Source organism: Aphis gossypii, chromosome 1, assembly GCF_020184175.1.
Source record: "Aphis gossypii isolate Hap1 chromosome 1, ASM2018417v2, whole genome shotgun sequence".
Lineage (NCBI taxonomy): Eukaryota > Metazoa > Arthropoda > Insecta > Hemiptera > Aphididae > Aphis > Aphis gossypii.
The window spans coordinates 31860797-31885412 of record NC_065530.1 but is presented as its reverse complement, the minus strand read 5'-3'; the positions used below and the strand labels follow the sequence as shown (position 1 = coordinate 31885412).

Below are 24616 nucleotides of genomic sequence, written 5' to 3'. Positions count from 1 at the left end.
TACTAATGTTAGGAATTTATAATATTGACTAGGCATTTATATTATTAACTAATTTATATCATTGACGGTAACATGTAGGTATACGCAATTAATCAGTTTTTTTTTAGTCTTTAATATTATTTAAATGTAATATTCAAACCACAATAACGTGCATGTTGCTATAGTTATACCTATCTATCTTAATATCAGTTGATCATTGATGCTGGAAGAGAAAATAAAACCGAATCATATTAGTGTAATATATAAAGTATATAGTAATAATTATTTTCTGTAATGGAAATCAGATATAGGATAAAGGTAAGTATGATCATTTTTATCTATTAATTTAAGTAAAATATTATTTTTATGACGTTTAATTATTTATTCACATTTAGCTTTGCCATTATGGACATACTTCAAATAGTGTTTATAAATCATTTTTAGCAAATAATAAATTATGAACAAAATGATAAACGCAAAGAATAAAAGTGTGATTATTACATCAACCAAAAAATATTGATACCACGTCAGATTTAGAGCATGTGATTTTAAATGTGGCGCACCATTATGACGTAAAACGTACTCAGTCCAGTAAACTACTAAATCCGCGGGTGACATAGGTCGGTCTTTGAACCGTTCAGAAGCAATCTTAGCGTTTTGTCGATATCTGTAGACATTCAAAGGTAGAAATTATTTTTTTGTTTTAGAAAAACGTAATAATAGTTACCAACTTTTCATCATTGACAATTTGTAAAATTGCGTCTAACAACTTGTCTTTAGTTACAAAATTTAGGTCCATAGAAATCGCCATTCCGGCGCTGACAAGATTGTCAATATTTCTCGGTTGGTCATAAAAAATTGGAAATCCAAGAACAGGCACACCTGCATCCACAGTTTCGTACACTCCGGATATGCCTCCATGACTGATAAACAGTTTCATATTGGGATGCACTATTTAATTATTTTGGATTGAAATCGATAGCATTAGAGGTATTCCTGTATAGAATTATTGAATATATGACACGACTTAAATGTTTCGGAACATACAAAGTATATCGCGTTGTGGAAACCATTTCCGAGTCATCACATTCTTCGGTTTGTCTTTCATATCGCCTTCGTATTTCCACAACACCTTCTGTGGAATTTGAGAGAAACATTCACGAAACACGCTCAGAACATCTTCTGGTAACGATGACATTAAAACCACCGAACCTAATGTAAAGTAAATTACACCATGAGGAGCGTCATCAATGAATTCTAAAATATCCTGTTAACATAAAAACAAATTTCGTAAAAATTAATTTTTAACAATTCAAAAAATGTTGCGTATGTTCATTGTTCAGCTTTTCATAGAAATATAGTCTTGAAACCCCCCTTATGTTTAGTGTGTACAATATTGTACAATACGTTCAATATTTCATTCAAAAGTAGTTATATTTCTAAATATTTTAATTATATTAACACGTTGTTTAAGCAGAATCGTTTAATTTTTATAAATTCTTAAGGTTTGTGCGTACTAATGTACATTATTAATTTAATAAAAAATCACGTAACTTTAAAGTTTAAACTACAATTTCGTTCAAATTTTCTAAAAGTATATGCTTTTCATACATCCAGTACGAAATATTTGTTTGAATCTAATTAGGACATTTGATAAAGATTTATAAAATTTGTGACGTAACACTAATCGTCCGTATTTCATTTTCAAATTTAAAGTTAACACATCTTTCGCAGTGTTATCTCGGTTCCTGCTTTTTTATAACGGTTTATCATAATATAATATATAGGTTATTGAAAAACTTATTGTGATAAAAACTTAGGTAACAAATGCGCTATCAATCCGACATTTATAATTATTTCGATTGTCTATTTTTAATCCATATTCTCTGTGCAGAGTAGGTATAGCGAGCCAGTGTCTCGCAGTACACTATATTATTTAAGAGCTCAAAAGATCAATAATCTATACAAATTACAATTAATTATTATATAGGTACCTACCTTCGGCAAAGGTCCCGGCTGGGCCAAATGTATTCCACCGATCTGTACGACGTCCGGCGACAATGGCCTGGACGGTTCGGTGATAAAGTGCGTGTTGGTGAAAGTCACCGACGGTTTGACCAGATCCACCACGGCGTCGCTAGCGAGCGGTCGGATTTGCCGGTGTCGCCGTTCTTCTCGCCACAGCGTCCACGAACCGTACGCCGTTTGCAACGCGTTGGCAAAACGGTCGGCGAACGCCGTGGGAACTGCGCGCGAGAACAGCACGTTGGAAACGGCCGCGGGGTTCGGGACGTGCCCGAAGAACGAACGCTCCGAGTACGTGACGATCGGCGACGGGACGACGTACACGGCGGGGACGCGGAGGACGTTGGCCGCGTACGACACGCAATCCAACCAGAGGGCCCCGACCACCAGCACGTCGAACGGCCGCGACCGGCCGTCGAATATCTCTCGCATCCGCGGGTGTTCGAACACGGCGCTGCAACCGGTCCGGGTCGCGTTCACGACGTGCTTGATTATTATCGGCGTGCACTGTACGTCGTTGAACTGCGACACGTTCAGCCCGACCCTGACCTCCAAGTCCCCGGAAACGTCCACCTCGGCGTAACCGTCTCGGTCGCCGTCCAAAAACGGCGTGAACGCGATCACGGTGTGGCCGCGGTCGGTCAGCGCCCGGAGCAGCGCCCGCATCACGTTCCAGTGGCTCTTGCCCGCGATCGACTGCAGCGCCAAGACGTTCGCGGCCTCGGCCGGTGTCCACTGCAGGGACAGTGCTGAACACGCGCACAACGCGGCGATCCACAGGGCCCCGCCACTCGATCCCTGCTTGGTCCGCCGCATATTGCTGCTGCAGACCTTTAAATAACGTTAAATCGGTTGCGTTACGATCGGCGTATGCGGTAAAGGTATACTTTTATAATATCGTTTACGTGCTGTACTGTTGCAGTTACAATATTTAAGTTTATTTCTCTCAAAAATTTACTCTTTTGTTGATTACTTATATGACGGTCTACCCGATAAAAGTTATACATATACCTACTTATATTTACAGTGTTAAGTGTTTTTAAAATTAATTCGTTCGATACAGTAAGTTTTTTTTTTTGAAAATTCTGAGTAACAAACTCTTAGAATTTACTATGATATTTTTTTTCGAGTATCTTAAATTTTATACCATTTCAATATTCACTATATGTTATATCGACATTTCTGTAGTTATAGTATTTACTTACCCTTCGTTTAAACGTTTAAAACAAAATAATTTATATGTTCTCGTTCAATATGTATGTTGTTGTTGTTGTAACTGTTTTTTTTTATTTTAATTTAAATTTAAATTTACTAACAAAATATACAATATTGTGATTGGTTAAAAAAAAATCAACAATCCATACAAACTTCACTTTAAATACAATTAGATGAAATTAATTATTTAATACTTTAGTAGGTATTTACAGCACTAGTCTAGTATTGGTAATGCTTCAGTTTCTATGATATGAAAATCGTTCAGCCTATCCAACATAGACATAAATATATATGTATTGATAAAATTGCAAACATTAATATAAAAAATAATTAATGAATTCGCGGGATCAAACTCACAATAAAACACATCCTTACCAAATGTGACGCATACCTCGAAGCAAGGAACCGCAATCAATTAATCATTTGTATATATGATATACTCGGACCTGTGCTTCCATTACCAGGCATGGCATATTCGTTTTCTTCTAGGAAACAGTATTGAACAAACTAATTTAATCTTGCATGTCGCATATCATTTAAGCATTTTTTTGTATAACCTTTTTATTATTATGTAATACCTCTAATACTTGTATATATTAAAAAAAAAAAAAAAATCTTTTTTATCCCAATGGCCTCAAATGCCGAGGGTTATCTTTAATAAAAAAAATTAATGAATTCATGTTTTAAATTTTATTGCAATGTTTGTGTTATTATTAAAATATCATTACAATTTACTATACTCTATATTTAGAAAATACTTATCTTTGACGTATACGGCAACCCGTGGACGTTACATTACAACCATTGTACGTCCAGTACCTATTCAACGCGGTCGAAGGAAACGTCGCTTAAATGCTATCAGTCTTACATCGACGGTCAAAGTTGATTGATAACTTAAAATTTACAAGTACTTATTATAAAAAGTGCGATAGAGTAACAATTTAAAAATTATATGCATGTGCCCTTCTACGCCATGGTACTGTGCTATATAATTTCAGTGAAAGAACCATCAATAGGTAGGTGGAGCTTGACCGCCGATGAAATAAAACGCATATACTCAGCTGGGAAGTAGCTCCTATTTACACCATTAAACCGAATAGAACTGCTATAGAGTTGGTAACTTAAGTATACAGTACCTTCAATATTTTATACATATTATAATGATTAGATATATAAGAGATAAATAATATCATTAATTTTAGAATATTCTAAAATCAATGTTAATACCTATAGGTACGCGGGGAGGCGGAAAAAATGACCACGGAAAAAAAACCCACGGAAAAAAAGCCCAAAAAATAAAACCCAAATTAAAAAACACACACCGGAAAAAAAGTGCTATCATTGTAATCTTATATTATGAAATATTTTATAAACTGTAGTTGATTGTTAATTATACAATGGATTTACAATCATATAATATATTTTTAATAATAAATAATAATATTTTTAAAATAATTTTATCATATAATTATTTAATAGAACATAGGAACAAAATATTAAAAATACAAAATATTTTCGTTTGTGGTAACATAATAATAACTAATAATTATAATACGAGAGATCGCATAGTCATAATAATTAAATAATATAATAATTTAAAAAAATAATTTTCGATAGTAGTCTATAAAAAAAAAGTTAAACTCATTTAAGCAAAATCAACATTGATTAAGGGTTAATTAATAATCATTGATTACATTTGTTTATCATTTGAGACAATAATAAAATAGTGTCAAAACGATAACAATCAATAGTTAATACTATTAGTACTACTAATACTACTTTTATACAATATTAAATTGTTGAATTATAAGGTTAATTATAATAATAACTTGTAGGCTATATCTATACATAAAAAAATTAAAATTAACTTAACTGTATAATAATGATAATTAATAAAAAACTAAATTAAAACATTATAAAATTTAATTGAATTGCTAAAAAGTATGTATGTATGTATGTATAATTTAATAAAGTATTATATTTTACTACTGTAAATATTATTTAAAATATGTATTTATAAATAAATGTAAATATATTATGTATAACATATTTATTTGGGCTTTTTTTCCGTGGGCTTTTTTTCCGGCGTGTGTTTTTTAGTTTGGGTTTTTTTTCCGTAGGTTTTTTTTGGGGGGTTTTTCCGTGGGTTTTTTTTCCGTGGTCATTTTTTCCGCGATTCAGGTACGCGTTATTTATCAATATAAACTAAATACTGCTACACCTATAATAACCTATTGAGGTTCCATCTTAGCTATAGATATTTCTAAATTAAGTTATTGGTTTGGACTGTTACGACCTAACGTTACAATAAAAAGGCTTTTATCAAAACCAACACATTACCTGATATTGCGCAGAAGACGATGCTTTTTAGCCGCTTTTAGGATAAACTAAATTATTTATTAAACAATAAATTTAATAATTTAAAACAATCAATTAACTAAAATAACAATAACTTGATTTAATTCTGAGTTGTACAATGATGTACCAATTCACTTACAAGAGCATCAAGTCGATGCAAATCATTATGTTATGAGTTATACAGCTATTTTTAAAGTAAGATATAATTTTATTTTATGCTTTATAAAATATACCTAATGATTAGTAATTATTCTTTAAAAAAATATAGATTAATGAACAAATGTATACTGTAAATCATATTTCCGAGACTCAAGTCAAACAGAAGGAATGTGAAAACTTCTTGCGCACTATATGTTGGCAAAACAATTAAGTAGACTATCTACAGGTAATTTAAAAGTGGTGAACTGTTTAATTTTTAATAGTGTTCATATAATAATATATATGTATAATAAATATATTATATACATGTGTCATATATGTATAAATATTTTCATACATTTAATTAGAAAATGCTTCAACATCAAAATCTTAAGGACCCCTTCAGGAGGATTTCCCATGGCTACATTTTGCTTTATTAGCGATGCACAATTTATTGAATCAATGAGAACTACAGCCTTAAGTTACAAAAGAACCGATTAAGAAAATTAAGAAATCATAAGAATTTTCGATGATTTTTTTTTAATATTTTTGTGTTATTAATTATAAATTTATTAATACATATTTATATTTGCTACTTTATTTATTTATTTATTTATTCATAGTGCGTTATTTAAAACATTTTAGGTATTTTACAATTATTTAGTTAATAATTTAGTTATTGTAGAAAATGATTTAAAGTTCGGTTCAAGTTTGGTTCGACTTAAAAAATCAGGGTATCACTAGTAATAACATATAATATTTATTATAACAACAAAACATAAATAAACTAAAAAATAATTAAATTCGATTTTTATTCGTACTTGTATTGGATATATATAAAATGTTAACGTACTTATACAGGCGGAAACTACAGAAAGGTCTGTCAAGCTCAACCGCGGAAATACGACAAAAAGTCGGCGGCGACAACTTGTTTCCCGATGTAGGAGAGGGAGGGTGCTCAGTGAACTTCATCGCCGACGGCACGATAGCAAGTAGCAACAGGCAACAGCCGATAAAATTGACGCGGCGCGAATTTGTTTCGCGTTCGATCGAGATGTGAAACAACAAAGTCGATCGGTATTGTAAGAGTAACCTCTGTCTTGTATGACTGTGTTGTGTCTCGTATATTAAACTTTGAGCTCCTGGAGAATGCGTGTTTTGTTGTTTGATCGTCAAGATGTCCATCGTTAAATTTGGTTTTCTTTTCCAGATGCTGTGAATTTTAATTTTCACTCTAACTATTTCCTTTACCTTGATGATACTATATATTCCGGAACTGATATTTACAAAACACAATGTAAACAGCATGCATGTGAAAACTTCTTGCGCGGTACATTGGCGAACAAATTAAATGAACGATCTGCAGGTAATTTAAAAGCGTTGAACTGTTCAACTTTTAATATTGTTCATATAATATATACATGTATGTATAGTTATTGTCTTACATTTAATTAGAAAATGTTTCAACATCAAAATTTAATGGACCCTCGGAGGAGAAATTCCCATAGGTATATTTCGTTTCAATAGGAATGCATTTCTTGATTAATCAATGGGAGCTACAGTATTAAGTTACAAGACAACCGATTAAGAAAATTTAAGAAATCGTAAGAATTTTTGATGATTTTTTTTTGATATTTTTAGTATTATTAATTATAAATATATTACTACTTGTTTATATTTGTGTGGTTCAAGGTTGGTTCGATTTAAAAAATCAGGTTTTGACCCATCACTAGTAATAATATATTATAATATTTAATATAACAACAAAACATAAATAAACTAAAAGATAATTATATTTGATTTTTATTAGTACTTGTATTGGATATATATTGTATTATAGTAAGTATATTAAAAGTTGAAGTTTTCTACATGAATATTTGTCATTTGATTAGGTAAACATGATAACGTTAGGTAAATTATTATTTCAATATAAATGTAAATTATATCCACGAAAAAATTAACAAAAGAATAACGGCAGGAAATAAGTAATATTTCGCTTACCTATACCATTATTTAAAGTGCTTATTATACCTATAGTTACGTATGCTAGTGGTACATGAATATCAACAAAGTCGGACTGAAAAAAGACTGTTAGTATTCGAAAGGAAAATCCTACATAGAATCTATGGGCCTAAAAAAAAACAAGAAGAGAATACGTATGAATGAAATCAATGCAGAGCCAAACATAATGGGAATTAAAAGCAAACGGATAATCTGGGCTGGTTACTTATGGAGAGCGGTGGACCAAATAGTGCATGAAATCACAAGACAAAAAACGACTGAGAGAACGACCAAGACAAAATTTTATAAAAATTTACGACCTGGCGACATCGTCGCAAGAATTACACGCGATTCCACTCCAGCGATCTATACCCGAACTGAACTGGAATCAAGTCTCAAGTGGCTGCAGCAGACTATCCTCTTCCCAAAAAAGCGCAGATTGAGGGACTGGAGGCTCCAGGAATGCTGGCGGAGCATGAGCTCGAACTACCTTGGCTCAACAAACACGCAATACACACACATTCGATCAATTTATAATCGTAATCGCGAAAGACCAAACGTACGATTTCCACTAATGATATATAATCATAGATTGTGGCCACGGATACGATATATTTATATGTTTCAGGATGGGTAGAGTTATTACTCATCGGTTGCAGCAGTTACTTTGTAGTCACGTTTACTTTTATGTTTCATGTACGCCAACATAAACTTTTAGAACTCCGGTTTCATTATTGTCGTTGGTTGAAATCATAAATAACCTCATTAAAATTTTTTTTTTTAATAATCCCATCATGTATTATCCTCCACTTTCCCAAAATATATTTAATATGTGTTAGTACCATTTGTCCATTTGTACTACGAAGATACCAATATTGAGGTATCTATTACTTGCATATATATAATGTTTGAGGTCCGTCACGTCAGCACCCCAAGTTCTAAATTTTTGCACCAAAATTACACAAGATTATGTAACCATTTTGTAACGATATGTAATCCAAAATTCGAGATTCTTAACTTAAGTCTAATTCCGTGAAACCATATTTAAATTTGGCGGTCATCATTGTGACGTCACACGAGCATTCGGGTACTCTTCAAAATGATTATTTTTACTTGAAATTTTCACAACATTATTATGTAACTACTTTGTACCAAAGGTGAGCAAGTTAATGAAAATAATTAACTCTAGTTAGGTATGTTAAATTAAGAGGATACAAGATCGATAAGTCTAAAGTTAAGACATATTATATGGAAAAAAATATTAACTTAACTCAGTTTAAAAAAAGTTAATCTTTTTTTTTTAATTAGTATGTAAATCATATAAAGAGTGAATGTGTCGTTCTAATTTATAATTTATAAATTATAAAAAGCAATTTTATTGAACTTTTTGTACACTGTACACTGTATAATATACCTTTTTACTTTTAGGTACTTTATCTAGATACTATTATTTATTAATTTAAACTATACTCATCTCAAATTTTTAATTTAACAAATATATTTTTCTATATCGTATAGTAATTAAATGTCATAAGATGTGAACATGAGTACATGACCTTCATATTTAAGTCGTATAACATTAAAACATAACAATTGTCAGTTTGTAATTTATAATTATTAATTTTATTAAAAACATTTCTAATTTCAATTCGTATAATATATAATTTACAACTAAATCCTTTACAATTAAATAGATATATAAAATAAAAACTCTATAAAACGTTTAATTATACATTTTATTTGCATGGTTTATTACATAATATTGAAATATTTATTATATTTTATACTAATGTAGTAATATTTACATATAAAAGAAAAATTTAAAAATATTTTTAACTTGATGGTTTTTTTTTTAAATCAACTAAGAAAAGCTAAGTTATTTTAACTGTAAAATAAACTAGTTAAGTTCATATTGTCAAACATTTATTAAATTGTAAAACCTGAATTAAAATTGAAAATTGAAACAACTTAAATTTTGTATTATTAAAGAAAATGTTTAATAAAGTAGGTGGCCTGGATGCATTATATTTACCTACTAAACTTGGATAACGCTCCATATCTGAGAGCAATTTTAAAAGTGTATTATAATATATATATAATTTTTTCATGTAATTTCCTTTATTATTTCACATTTTCAATGTACGACTTAGATACCTACAATGTATAATAAATGATAAAATTTTATAAAAATGATTCAAAGTAGGTTCGACTAGACAATAGTCTAGTGACTAACTAGACTATTGTCTATATTATAGACATACTTATAGTTACTTTTAAGCTATAGACAACAATATTAAGAATCTAAAAACAAGAATTCCGACATTCCGCATACAAGTATACAACACAACTGCTGTAAGAAACCTAAACAATAGAAATCAACTCGTACATACCTAATAATGACCCGAGAATCAACTAATACATAACATTGGTCTCGGGAATCATTAGTACTGAACAGGGTTGACTAATGACTTTAGTGGTGGTTAATATAATGCTGGTACTACACATTAAAATTTATTATTTGAATAGGTTGGAAATTTTAAAATGGCTGATGAGTTTACCATTTCTTAATTAAAAGAGTGGAAATTGGAAAATTTTATCGAAAAATTTAAATGTAAATGTAATTATTTAAATAATAACTGTTAAATAAATCCTTAACATTGAAAATTAGTTCATTCACTACATAAACAGCTATAAGTATAAAAGTATATATTAGGTCAGCGGTTCCCAACCTGGGGGTAATTACCCCACAAGGGGTAAAACACAAATTCTTAAGGGGGTAAAGACTATTTTTTATGAACTTAATATCTATTATTATTAACTCTGCATCAGTCATGTGTAATCTAACAGTAAAAGTAATTGTAATAATAAAATTGTTGTTAATAGTTTTGGGATAGTTTAGATTAGGTACATTATCTTATGTCGTAATGACACTTATAATTGTATTACTTTCAAATAATATTTATATATTGTTTCTGTTATTTTTTGGGAGGGAGGGGTAATTCTTAATATCTAACCTGATTTATGGGTAAAAGTCTCAAAAAGGTTGGGAACCGCTGTAATTAGGTGTATTATTTACTTAATAACTTATTTGTATTTAGATAAATGTATTGATAGTGAAGCACTAATATCTCTCACTGAATTGATGTTAAAAGAACTTTGAAAGAAGTTGTATTTAATGTGGTAATGTAAATTGTTAAAAGGAAGATTAAAAAAGTAAAAGCTAACAGAAGAAAATTGTCAATATTGCTATAAATTTATCCTAAATGAAATAGTGGCGTATTTAATATTTTTTCAAGGGGGGTATATAATATGTTAGCAAACATTTAATTTCTTTAAGGAATTAGTTAACTTACCATCGACATCACAATGTTATAAATTAGTAACAAATAAGAAATCAGGTGGGATCTATCATCCATACCAATAACCCCCTTAAATACGTCACTGAAATGAATAGTTGAAACAACTAAAAATTGGTTGATGTAACCTAAAATTTTCTTTCGATACTACTAACCTAACCTAACCTTCGATACCATAATAAATAGCTGTGACAACTAAAAAATTGGTTGATCTAGCCTAAATTTTTGTTTAATATCACATTAAATTTAACTAAAATTAATTGGTGACATCAACTAATTATCTGGTTGTTACATTATAACTAGAATTTAAAGTTGAACTAACTTTAAAAATGGTCAATCTATCTAAATATTTTTTTCGTGATATGTCATCCCCTTTGTAATAACAATTTTAATATAAATTCAATATTATGTTTTGTTACCTGTGATTTTTAAATTCATACACCCAACACATTATATTATAATTTTTTAACCTAATCTCTTTTATTTTAGACTGATGAAAAAATTAATAATAACGCTCGAATGAGCAGTTTAGTATGACCGAAAAGCCCATTAGCGATACTAAATAAGTTGTTCAATCGTGTACCGATTCACTTACAAGAGAATCGACGTAATAATATTAGGAACTATACAGCTAGGTAGGTACTCTTAAAGTAAGATATAATTTTATTTTATGCTTTATGAAATAATGTACCTAATGATTAATAATCATTCTTTAAAAAAGTGTAAATTGATGATCAAATGTGTACTGTAAATCATATTTCCAAGACTCAAGCCAATAACAAAAGGCATATGAAAACTTCTTGCGCACTATGTTGGCAAAACAATTAAGTGGACGATCTGCAGATAATTATAAAGTGGTGAATTGTTTAACTTTTAATATTGTTCATATAATAAATACATGTGTTCATATATGTATAAATATTGTCATACATTTAATTAGAAAATGACACAACGTCAAAAGTTAAAGAACCCCCTCAGGAGGATTACCCATGGCTAAATTTTGCTTCATTCGCAATGGGCTCATGAATCAATGGGAACTACAACCTTAAATTACAAAAGAACCGATTAAGAAAATTAAGAAATCATAAGAATTTTTGATTTTTTTACATAGTCGAGACTCGAGATCATGCAAAGATTCATCAGCCGATTGTTATATCCTGTTGCATTCACATTTCCACTCTCGTGCTTTTTGTCAAGAATAGGATTGGCCTTCAACAGCTTTTACCATAATTGTGATAAGTAGTAACAGTTAATGCTACAGAGCACACCATTCCTTTAGTACTGGTTATAATGTATAGTTCCTCGTCATACAGTTAAGGAAGGACTTTTATGTCTATAAAATGATTACCATATTGTTTGGTATTTCCTTTTGTTTTGTAGATTCTATTTAATCACCACACTTTTACTTTTATTCCTATAAGGCTATAAATGTCAATAAATATTTTTTTGCTCGTTCAAAACAATTAAAATTTTAATATAAAAATATTTTTCACTGACTGCCCTGATATTTATAATGATAAAAGGTATATAAACAAATGGATTATATGTAAAAGTATTTTAAACTTTTGTGTAACAGTGAAATTTATAATAATAATACATATACTTATTCTATTTGTTTGTATTGTAACACAATTCAATTAAATAATTAATAATCACAGAGTTGATTTTTGACTTAAAATATATAGACGTGCTTAAATAAACAATAATATTTTAATACAAATTACACCTTGTGTACAAAAAAGTGTGCAATGAAATATTATAAAAGTCATAAATACTAAAATGATTTATTAATAATAAATGTATTATAATCATTAGTATAATAAAATTATAATAATATAAATAGTAAATAATATAATGTAGGTAATAAACAAATCTGAAAAATAATTGTGTTGTTTTTGGTCTAATATAGGTATCTTTGATTTTAACATTAAAAATAAAACAACACTCATTCTTAAAAATATTAAAATAGAAATAGTACAAAGTAAACAGTAGGTAATTCGATTAGATATTACAGCCTTTTGGATATAGGATTTTAATCCTTTTGTTAAATATGTGCATTTTCAACTAATCGAACTACTTTTATTAAACAATCTTACAAAATAAATTAACAATACTTTGACAGCCAAATACTATTTAAACAATGGAAGAAGTTATAAACTAAAATAAAAACATATATTAAAAAGAAACATATTGGCAAAACTAAAACATTATCACAGTCATATTTTTTAGTATATTTCTTTAATCATTGGTAACGAATGCTTACATCCTCATTATAATCTTATATATTTTTTGTAGAAACATACAAATACTTTTTTCTTATTAATTAAACCCTCTGTATAACCCTTTAATATTTAAGGTTTAAATCAATATTCACTATTCATCAATGGTATAGAAAAATCAATCATATTTGGTAGAACAATAACTTTCTAAAATGTATACAAATATAGAATTAATATTGTACAATTTAAGAACAATAAATAGACTTACTTCAAATTCTTTAATTAAAATATTATGTAAAGCTTTAGTAAGAACATCCATGAGTGGAACATTTGTATCATTTACTTTTGGTTTAGCTTCAAAATTTATTTGTGGACTTCCCTTGAAAGAAACCCTAAGTAAAAAATAAGAAAATTTATAATTTATAAGCTAAGCTTAAATCTTTGATTATTCAAAATATATAATAAACCTATAACAATCAAATAATAAAATAAAACAAAAGTATTAGTAATTATTATTATAGTTATAATTAATATAATTATTGATATACAAGAAATGTTTTTGTAGTGATGGTCATACTCATTAGTTGTTATAGCAATCGCCTAATGATAAGCATTTTGATATTTATTAAAATGACTAATGAGTAAGTACCAAATAGTCCACTAAACAACTAACATTTTGATTTCATAAATACAATTTACTAGAGTAATGAAATATCTGCAACATCAATACATTCAATAATGTAAAGTTGCTTTATTTACTTGTTGAATACTAATGCCAAAATATTTTAGTCAATGATATCATTTAAATAGTTGTAATTCTATTAACAAAAAAAATATCAAAAAATATGTTAACAAGCAAAGCATACTATTGAAGGTAGGTTATAAGTATAATAATCAAATAAATAACCCTTGTTAATAGCTAGTAAAATTTAAATATTATAAATTATAATCATGGACTTTGTATTACTATTTAAAATTGTATTGAATTGATAATTTACCAAACACGATCGGTGGGCGGTGGAGGCAAATTGATTATAAGTGTCCCAATTAATTGTTTCACATTGATAACAAGAGTAAGTTCCTTCTTAGCGACATTTTCAAAAACTTTTCTAACGAATTTTAATTCAAGAAAACCAGAGGAGCAATTTTCCATAAACCTTGTGATACGACTTCCTTGAGGTGGAGGTGGGTCATTTAAGGTCTGTTGTTCAAATAATCTTTCTGCAAAATTAACATCCTCTCGTGCATGGCCTTCATCGTTTGATGTCTCACCACTATCTTCTTGATTAGAGTCGTACACAGCACTTCTTCTAAAATTTTTTTTTTTAATTACATAATAAATATATTTATAATGCATCAATAAACTAGTTATGGAAAACACATTCTTTGAGCAAATTAGATATCAAGGTTTTTCTATACAATGAAAGGAAAAATTATGCTATCAAATTAAAATAGTAACTAGTGATTATTATACTTAAAGAATATTAAAATAAATATTTTATGACACTTAATTATACTAATTTATTTATCATTGGTATCATTAATTAATAACAATAGATAAGCAATTATAAAAAAACAGAAACCATACAAACAAAGCTAACAGATTATGTTATTAATTTCTGATAAATTAAAAGGAAAATTAGATGCTTAATAGTAGTTACCCCATTAATAAGTTGAAGGAATTTTAATTATTAGAAGTGAGAATATTGATAACTCAAGAAAGAATTATTTCATTGAATTGAATCTACTTTGAAAATATATACTATTGTCTATTATTGAATATATATTTTTAAATTAATATTATAGTCATACAAAAAATGTTCATGATTTGTTATAATTTAATAAGTTTATTAATAGGACAATAGGTCAATTAAAATTAAATCTAACAACACCAGGTTTGTTATGTTGCACAATTTTAAGATGGACCCAAGATATGCAGATGGGCGCATAACTAGGAAATTCAAAAGGGGGGTTATTCTAAATTAATTGTTAAGATTATACAAATCAATAATAACTTTATGTAAGTATACTTCGTACAATCGTACAAACATATAACAAGAGAATAGTCGACAGATAATGATTTATGATTTCAGTGTCTATTATAAATTTATATATTATAATTGAAGCATTGAATAAAAAAAACTAATGATCAGTGTTTGTTAACTTCTTGTTCTGTAAAAGATAATTACAGAAATTAATTTTATCCCACTATAATATCATAGTATAAATAATAAATATCAGAAAAATATGTCGATATTTTTATCACATGCAAAATACAGTATCCCCCCGGATTTTAAAAGATGGATGATGTCCTTGTCCATGCATACATGGTATACGCTATATTATATTGTAACCTGTACCTTACAGTTTATGATAAATCTTTATCTTTATAAGACAAAAGTATAGCCCAGTTAAGGGGGGGGGGGATGGATTGTTACTACACCTGGGTACGTGCCTGCATACAAATGTAGCATTAGCTTAAGATAAAAATAATATAATACTATTATTCTTTTATGATAAATGGTAATTTAGATTTACCTATATTCTGTAACTATCGGATATTTAATTAGAATATTTAGAAAGTTCATTAATCAACAAAAATGTTAAAAATAGTAAAAGTAATTAATTAAAACTTCTTTTACACTTCTTCTTTTTGTTGTCGAGTTTCTTCTCTTTTTAATTTCATAAGGTTAAGTTTAGTATCAACTGATGCTTGAAATGAACCATTATAAGAAATTTCAATTTCAAACCATATTCCTCGATGATCTATCCAAGGTTTTGATACACTGCGTATAGAAGGAATTTCACCTTTTCCAAAACATAAGCTTCTAATTACAAGTATATCCATTACTTTTGGTAACTATATTTAAAAAGATATACAACATAAATTTAATTACAAATATTAGTTTGTGGTGATCATTATTTTTAAATGAGTTTAATTTACCCTTATAGCATTTAACTTTCTTTGAAATTTGTCAGCAATCATTTCGAGTATTTTAGGATTTTGTAAATAATCAAAGCATACACGGCCCAATAGCATATTTAACCATAAATACTGTTGATCATCAGGAATTTCATTAATTTGAGCAGCTATCAAATTCTAAAAACATTCATATATATTAAATATGTAAACTGAGTTAGGATAAAATATAATTAAATAATCTAAAATAATATTAAATAAGGTAAATTCTACCGTATGGACGAAAAATTATCACTATGACATAACTTAAATTATTATAAATATTAGTTACAATATACTTTCATTTTTTAACCAATTCTTGATTTTTAACTCATTAACTATTTATTGTATTTTTGATAATAAAGTGTTAGTAAGTGAAATCCCCTTTGAATTTTGAACATAGTTGTTATCATAGATTATCATTGGTTACAAGTATTAGTATTATCTTTTAAATATAATAAAATGTATATGAAATACATTAAATAAATACAATTATTATTAAAAATCAGAAAATATTTATAAATATTATCTATTATTTTAATACCTCTTTTTTTTTTTGAACATCAGTATTGACTGGATAATTAGATGATTCGTAAACATTAAATAGATAACCAAGATAAGCTTTGATAAATTTATTATGTTCTTCTACGGTTTGTTTTTTCTTATTGGTCAATTCATCTGCAGCTACCACGTCAAATGCAGAAGAAAGATTTAATCGGTGAAACCATAATTCTTTTTCTGGATCATTTCTAGCAAATAAATATATTTTATCGGAATCAGCTTTCCATTCACTATCTACTTCATCTTCTTCTTCTAAGTCATTTGATTTTTCACAGTTTTTTGATGTACCTGCCTCTGGTTCATTAATTTTACGATCATTTTTGGAGTCAGTTTGGATCACCTAAAATTAAGTCCTAATTATTATTTATTTAATTTATTCACTAGTATTAAATTGTTAATTACCTATATGATTGATTTTCAAAAAATCACCATATTCAGGTAAATTTAAAAATTAGTTTTGTAGAAAATAAATTTAGTTTAACTAATAAATTGATAAAATTAATTAGTATACAAGACAAATAATATAAAAACTATTATACATACATCAGTTTTTAATTTTTTCTTTTCATTTTGCTTATTTTCGGAATAATTAACTTCATTTTTAAAGTCATAATCATCTTTCATATCTGATATGCCACATTCCAACATTTCTTCATAATATGATTCTACAATGAATATAATACAAAAATCAAAATATAAAAAGTTAGGCAAGTGAGTGTCGCTCTGTTATATGTTAAGTGTCGATTGGGATACTTTTATAGTTTTATCACGGTATAAGAAGAGTTATCTTCTATACCGTGGTTTTATCATTGATTATAAATACTTTATAATCAATGATTATATGGGTATGTTAAATTTGAATTCAATGATTTATCATTGTTAACGAAAAACAATTTTAAGTCGTGACGGTCGACCAGCCTATATTACGCATTATATTTCATGAAATATATATATATTTTTTTTTTATAAGGCATAAATTTAATATTTAATATTATGGTAAATTAATACTATTTTTTCCCAAAAACATTACATTTATTATAATATTAGTATTATTATAACTTATATAGCTCAACATTGAATAACATCTATTTGTAATTAACATAAAACAGTATAAAAAGATTAAAATAAATTTAAAATGTCATTGGGAATACTAAAATTTACGATAATATTGACAACACAATATATGAAAGGGTTTTAATTTCCTATGATTAATGTTTTCAAAAAACAAAATAATTAATAGTTTAATTAATTATTATAAGAAATTTTATCTAATAGGTTGAAAACTAATAAATTACTTTAAATCAAATTTTGAAATCTTAGGTATAAAAAAAATTTTTCTATAAATTTTTAACTACAAAATAATTTGATAATTTTCATTATTATTAATTTTGTTAAAATTTTAACTTAAAATGCTCATAAAAAATTATTATGACTGTAGTTTTTAATATTATTTAATTGAGAAATGAACAACTTATTAAGGTTTATACTATATTTTTAAGTATTACTACTTAGAAAATATTTTAAAAATGTTATTATACATAGAAAATGATAAAACAAACATTTGGTGAAAATTTAAATTATCTAGAATAATTCGTTTTTGATTTACATAAAAAAAAAAAATTGTTCATATTGATAATTCAATTTGAGTAATAATTCTTATTTATCCTTAATAACAAAAGATTCAAAAATTTTAAATTTTGACCCCCCAAAGTACCAACTAGATCCTCTTTAATACCAGAACTTAGTAACTTTAGCTTTATTGAAAATCGATTACATTACTGTGATAAAAGATGATGACATAAAAATTTTTCATATACACACATTATTGTAAAATTAACACATTCATCGCTCCATTCAGAATCTAATATTAAGAATGAAACTATTTATTAGTATTGAAATAGGTTAAATTAGGTTAAGGAATAAATAAATATATTTTTAATTTCTGAAAATTTAAATATAGAGTCCAATGTTATCTTTTCAAAGTTTGATTTATTCACATTGTTATGGTTTTCTTTTTATATTTTTACTCTAGAAATACTTTATTATAGTAGAATGGTATTATATATTAACTAATAATAAGTTAAAAATACTTTACATTTATCATATTAATCGTATAATATTTTGTTAAATTTAACTATAATATAAAATTGTATAAAAATTATCATAAATGATCAAAACATACTGGCTTGTAATGATGGAGTAACATAATCTTTACACATCCACTCATCTGGTCCTTGGATAAATTTTTTAAATTTTAATGAGCGTCTAACACCAATTAAAGAATCGGAGTTTAACTCTATACAAATAGGGTATTTTTTACTCCATTTTCTAAAAAAAAAAAAAAAATTACAACAATTATTTTCCAAAATATTTAATGTATCAATATTACATACCTTTTATTTACTAAATTTTGAGGTAATAAAGTAATTTTACATTTTGACAATTTGTACATACATTCTTTAACAAACAACAATTTAGGTTTGGTTTCATTATATAAAGATCTTTTAGGAACTTTATAATATGGATAAGACATAATAAGTATTGATCCTTTTAGTCTAACATACACAGAAATTGTAAGTGAAAGTCGATAAGTTTCTGGTCGATAATCATAGAGAAATTGATTCATCCATCCCTAGTTATATAATAATAAAAAATAAATTTTTTGTCAATTTTAAAAACTTCAATCATAAATTAAAATAAATTAGTATTGAATTATTTTCATAGTTACTTTAAACAACATCAAGCGTGGATCAAGATCATATAGACCTTTCAATGATCTTACAATAGAAGCTTCATTATCAGGAATATGCTCTAAATTAGGTAGGAACTGTTTTTTTCTAAAATCTTCATTTGTAAACATTTCTAAAACATGTCTAAACTTAAATGCAATAAGACTACCAAGCACAAAAGTATTCTGAAAAATAAAAATTACCAAATAAAAAATTGCTTTTGAGAGCCCTGAAAATAATGGTTTAGTCAGACTTTATATATACAAAAAACATTTTTTCTATAGAAAAATAATAATTTGTTTGCATCTTAATATTCTTTATTGGAAATTTAAATCTAAAGGGAGTATTATTAAAACTTTTGGAGCATTAATTCTCTATAAATATGATGACATAACAAATTAAATTATAATAATTATATAAATACACAATCTTGTATTCTTATCAAAGTAATTTTCAGTCTATATCATTGTTTTTAGACAGCAAATAATATACTAAGGTGGATTTGGTTAACATTTGATTGTTTCTTTAAATTTTTTTATTTTACTTTACTTACTATACACATTGGAATATATTTGTAGCTGACATAACATCCAGTTATCCCAAACAAAATAAATATAACATATTTCATTTTATCTTTTGGTTTATGAAGTTCATGTTCTGAGCAGTTATATTTAATTACTTCTGGCATATTTGATTTCAGCTCTAAATCTTCTAAAGCATCTTTTGCTGTCTCTATATTATCAACTGGTGTGCTTTTTTCTGTCATCTTTGTGTATCTACGACGAATACCAAACAAATGTCTATCAATAACATTATAATGAACTTGTTCTTCTTCTTCGGCTTCATCAATTTCATTTGATATTATAGAAACAGAATCATCATCTTGACCCGAGTCATCAGTTTTCCTAACAATAAAAAATATTGAATATTGTTTTAGATAAAAAAAAAATAAATAAAAATATCATTACTTTGACGTCATGCTTAAATCACCACCACTATCGCTCCTCCACAATCCTTCTTTAATTTCTGATAGAAAACTATCAAGACGCTTAATAGTTGTATCACAAGGTGAATACTCAGCATCTAAGCTAGTTGATCTTTTTAATCCAAATAGACCTAAATATTGAGAACTTCCAAAGGATTGTTCCGGTGTTTTTAATTGTTCATCAGTCGACCCTAATATAAATAAACAATAATACATAGTTTATGATATTATGTTGAAAAGACAAAAAACATTCATTTTTAAAAAGAATATTAAAATTTGTTTAAATAATTTTGTTTACAATGTATCTATGCAAGTGTAAATACCTGTTGATTGTATTTTTGTGGGAATAGTACACAATCCTTCCACCTCTTCATCTTCTGCATTAAATCGTACCGAAAACGACATTTTCTCTAAGATGAAAATAACATATATTATATTGGAAAAACTAAAAAATTTAATGAATCTATAATATATGTATTGCTAAAATAAAGTAATATTAATTTGTATACACTTAATATGTCATACACATTATACATGTGTATAAAATATCGATATATACGAAAAATTAAAACAATATACGACCTTCTACATTGGTATTATAGATAATCGTTGTTACGCCAAAACAAACAATAGGTACTTACCCTTTCCCACACTTCTTCGAGTTTTCGACAACTCCATGAAATACAACGAACGTGTCACTACATAAGGTACTTCAATGAATGGCTTTATCAACTCATAATTTTTGATTAACTCATAGTAAAAATTATAATAAATATTATAATAAGTTTTAATTTATAAAAATACAGGTACAAAAAAAAGTTTCAAATCACTTATAAATATGTATCTTATCATCATGGATTAATCGATAATTTACAGTTGTTGTTTTTTAATTTCTTATCATTGATATCATTCTTATCAGTTAAAACATCAAATAACTTTACTTTCAAGCCATAAATAATACATAAACATATTATAATTTTTAGGATTTAATAATTAATATTTATAGTATTTTTACTGCGTTTTTGATTTATTTTAAGTATTTTTTTTTATATTTTATTGAGATACAACTACATAATAGGTTTAACAGATACAAAATCCAAACTAAAGTGATGACTGATATTGAAGAATTAGATCATAATTTCCTATTATCCTAAGTCAATTTTTTTAACACTAATATCACTATTTTTGATAATTTTGTTACCTAGTCATTTAGATTTGTTTGTTAGAGTTCATTTTTACTTCCTAAAACTGTTCGTGGAGAAGTGGTAACATTTTTCTTGTGAAGTTTATACAAACGATGTTTATCCAATTGTCCTGGTTTATTGTTTAAGTATTAAATAAAATATGACAATTTTACTGTATACCTACTATTTATAGAATTATTGATTATATAGTTTGATAACACATTTTACTTTTTATTCCTTCATATACGTATGGTATCCAGGCCCCAGGAGCGGAAGGCCTACCAAGAAATTGGAATTTGGCTCCTGTCCCTACCAAATTATGAGCCCCCAGTTAAAACACGGTAGGTATTTTATGTTTTAAGTTGTTATGCGTTTATGGCTTTACGTTAATAATAATACATGAAATTGTAGTACCTACGTTTTTTATAGTATATATATTACGGATAATGAACATAATGTAATATTATCTATATTAGGTATCATTATTAATTATTATAATGATGTACTTAGTATCATATATTTTTAGAGTAGAATCGTAGAAACTGGTAAGCAAGTGAAAATACCGTCGATTACAAAAACTTAGGTATGTAAAAAATTATTCAGACGTTCAAAGTCACAAGATCATTTAGAAAGCCTTATTGTGTTTATGAATATTGAAAAAAAATGTTAACTAAAATTAACATTAATGATATTATTGATAAAGTTGCTGCTTAAAGTGATCTATAGAAAAAAAATTAATGTACTTATGATTGAATACTTTTATAAAAAAAATAAAATAATATGAGTAAAAATTTAGGTACACTTGTTTTATAAATGCATTCTGAACGAAGCGAGCAAAACAATGTTGGGTCCTTCAATTTAATTCCCGGTAACATAAAATAGCCTTATGCCTCTATTCACTCCTGCAGCAGGCCCCAAAGGTTAGGTAACCTTCTTCAACTTCCTTCTGTACCTATAATAGGCAATAGTGGTTCATTCCACCATTGAATAATCTTTGATTTTCTTCATACAACGTCCACTATAAAATTTATTTCCTTTTCAACTGGTTTTATATTTTGATGGTTACCTAACTAAAAGTTTTTTAAAAGTAGGTACCTTAGGTACCCATAAAAATTGAGAGATGGTTGGGTATTTATTCAAGCTACATGAAAAAAAGTGAACTAAATAATTTTCAAATAATTTAATACGTATGCTTACAATTAATATTTGATCAATCGTAAAACCAGGTCAGCAGGACCTGCAGTCTATACACACACACACATACATGTACACATGTATTATGCATATTTATTAAATTAAATTTATAAATATCTACATTTCAGACTAATAAAACACTTTACAGACTCACATGATTATTTTTTCAAGTCTCTAAAACCTGAGTTATATGGTGATATAAGTTCAATTTTGGCATCACATATTTTAACACAACAACATTGTTGGATAATTTAATGTGTTTCAAAAAGATCTTTTCACTAATGAACTTAGCAAATCATTTAGGCATACATTTCAAGATTAAAATATGTTTACATTATAGTCAATTTAAACAAAAATATTTTATTGTTTTATCGTTTTATGTATAAATTTCAAATCCATATTGGTGTTGGTACTAAATAAATTACGATGAAAATACCTATGTCTATTACTCTACTTTACTAAGGTAGTTACAAATTAGATGAATTAAAATTAATGATGAAAAATTATTTTGTATTGTCGTCATCTCCTAATTATTTGCATGTTCCAACCAACATTGAACATTGTATTATACATTCTATAAATCTTCCACTTTTGTTTATGTTTTAAAATTTTAAGTACCTAGATATTTTATAAACTTAGGTTTTTATTTCAAATGTACCCTTAATTTTTGTTTGTATTTATTTAAACCATAAATGATCAATATTTAAAATGTTATCTAAAATCTACAGAGAAGTTAGATTAGGCCATAACATTGAATCAAGGTTGATAGAATACTGCCATCCTGGGTAATATCATCACTCATAAAAACCTTAGTGGTTATACTCGTATTTTTATATTAGGTACCAATTCTGTCTTTAACTTTTATGAAAAAGGATCATGTTTTTAAGTCTTCTTAATGAAACAAAAGCAAAACAATGATTTGTAAATTATTTTAAAATTCATACAAATTTTAATTTCACGGGTTTTGACAATTTGATACAAAATTCCGATAATATTTTTTTTTATGTTAAAGATAAAATATTGACGACATTGGATACTCAAACGAATATGATAACTATTCATTCTCGTTTCTCAATTAATTGTTATTATTTCTTAATTTAATATATTGGTCGTAGAAATTTGAAACAGTTTCTATTATCTACCTATTTTTATAATGTCTTAGTACCTACTCTTAGTCTTGGATGTAGTCGTTGGTCACACTGATTTGGTATATCCAACAGTCAGGTAGTGAACTGTAGTTTTAAATTTTAATATTTTGTAACAAGACTTGTATACCTAAAGTCGTGTTATGCTTATACCTTTTTAGTTTTTATAGAGTACAACACAACCAGTAATTAGTACAGACGTTACACCCTACGCCGCGTTATACCTACGTTGTCATTTTATCAAGTGTTAATTAATTAATTTAAATAAATCCTTAAATTATATCAATCAGATATATAAGATATTACATAATGGTGACGAGGTAATGTGACTTATAAAATGATAAAATATTTAGTCTTTAATTTTAAATAATTAAAGTAGTTTCGGATTATGATTAAAGTCATATAAAATTAATATATTTTTTTTAAATGTAACAAATTGTCATTCCTAAAAAAAAAAAAATAATATTAAAACCATACTATAATTTTATAAAGAATTCAGTAATAACTTACTGATATAAGTCAATATTTTTGGTAGGTACCTACCTAAACATTCCGTTGTTCAATTTAA

At 27.1% G+C, this 24616-nt stretch overlaps 2 protein-coding genes and 1 long non-coding RNA gene across 10 annotated transcripts in view; 1 reads left to right on the top strand and 2 right to left on the bottom strand.

Annotated features, from left to right (window-relative positions):
• Positions 1–21367, bottom strand: part of LOC114119527 (testis-expressed protein 2) — a 104023-nt gene extending 82656 nt beyond the window's left edge. Inside the window, exons 1-14 of one of the 3 annotated variants that reach the window (XR_007603599.1) lie at positions 21167–21367; positions 20849–20935; positions 20509–20716; positions 20094–20445; positions 19540–19725; positions 19205–19443; positions 18994–19139; positions 17355–17476; positions 16795–17151; positions 16236–16391; positions 15934–16151; positions 14290–14601; positions 13560–13683; positions 13341–13498 (exon numbers count right to left, since the gene is read on the bottom strand). Coding sequence is in view for 2 of the 3 variants with exons in the window: in XM_027981107.2 (XP_027836908.2) it covers positions 13436–13498; positions 13560–13683; positions 14290–14601; positions 15934–16151; positions 16236–16391; positions 16795–17151; positions 17355–17476; positions 18994–19139; positions 19205–19443; positions 19540–19725; positions 20094–20445; positions 20509–20716; positions 20849–20935; positions 21167–21203 (2607 nt within the window). In the remaining variant the exon portion in view is untranslated. Of the gene's footprint in view, positions 1–12763; positions 13499–13559; positions 13684–14289; positions 14602–15933; positions 16152–16235; positions 16392–16794; positions 17152–17354; positions 17477–18993; positions 19140–19204; positions 19444–19539; positions 19726–20093; positions 20446–20508; positions 20717–20848; positions 20971–21166 lie in introns of those variants that run through there. The other 2 variants (XM_027981107.2, XM_027981108.2) reach the window with 2 other exon arrangements.
• On the bottom strand, positions 336–3778 carry LOC114119536 (UDP-glucosyltransferase 2-like). Of its 5 annotated transcripts, XM_050198811.1 has the most exons (6): positions 3595–3778; positions 3210–3485; positions 1978–2835; positions 1027–1246; positions 711–930; positions 336–646 (listed from the first exon to the last, which is right to left on the bottom strand). In XM_050198811.1, exons 3-6 carry the CDS (start codon positions 2818–2820, stop codon positions 361–363), a joined length of 1569 nt encoding a protein of 522 aa, XP_050054768.1. In that variant the 5' UTR covers positions 2821–2835; positions 3210–3485; positions 3595–3778; the 3' UTR covers positions 336–360. The 5 variants fall into 5 exon arrangements, with proteins under 5 accessions (XP_050054768.1, XP_027836922.2, XP_027836921.2 ...); XM_027981121.2 differs by lacking the exon at positions 3210–3485 and having other exon boundaries at positions 3611–3778; XM_027981120.2 differs by lacking the exon at positions 3210–3485 and having other exon boundaries at positions 3595–3777.
• Positions 3871–8724, top strand: LOC114119538 (uncharacterized). 2 transcript variants are annotated; one of them, XR_007603602.1, is made up of 6 exons: positions 3872–4452; positions 5401–5772; positions 5846–5962; positions 6084–7081; positions 7171–7319; positions 7753–8724. It is a non-coding gene; the product is annotated as an uncharacterized LOC114119538 (long non-coding RNA). The 2 variants fall into 2 exon arrangements; XR_007603601.1 differs by lacking the exon at positions 7753–8724 and having other exon boundaries at positions 3871–4452; positions 7171–7392.
• Positions 21368–24616: the final 3249 nt, after the last annotated feature.

Bases quoted from the DNA above. Each gene is read 5' to 3' on its own strand.
- LOC114119536 (XM_027981119.2), bottom strand. The intron at 1,247-1,977 runs GTAGGTACCTAT...TTATGTTAACAG, and splicing joins AGCCGGGACCTTTGCCGAAG to GATATTTTAGAATTCATTGA. The intron at 647-710 runs GTTGGTAACTAT...GAATGTCTACAG, and splicing joins CAAATTGTCAATGATGAAAA to ATATCGACAAAACGCTAAGA.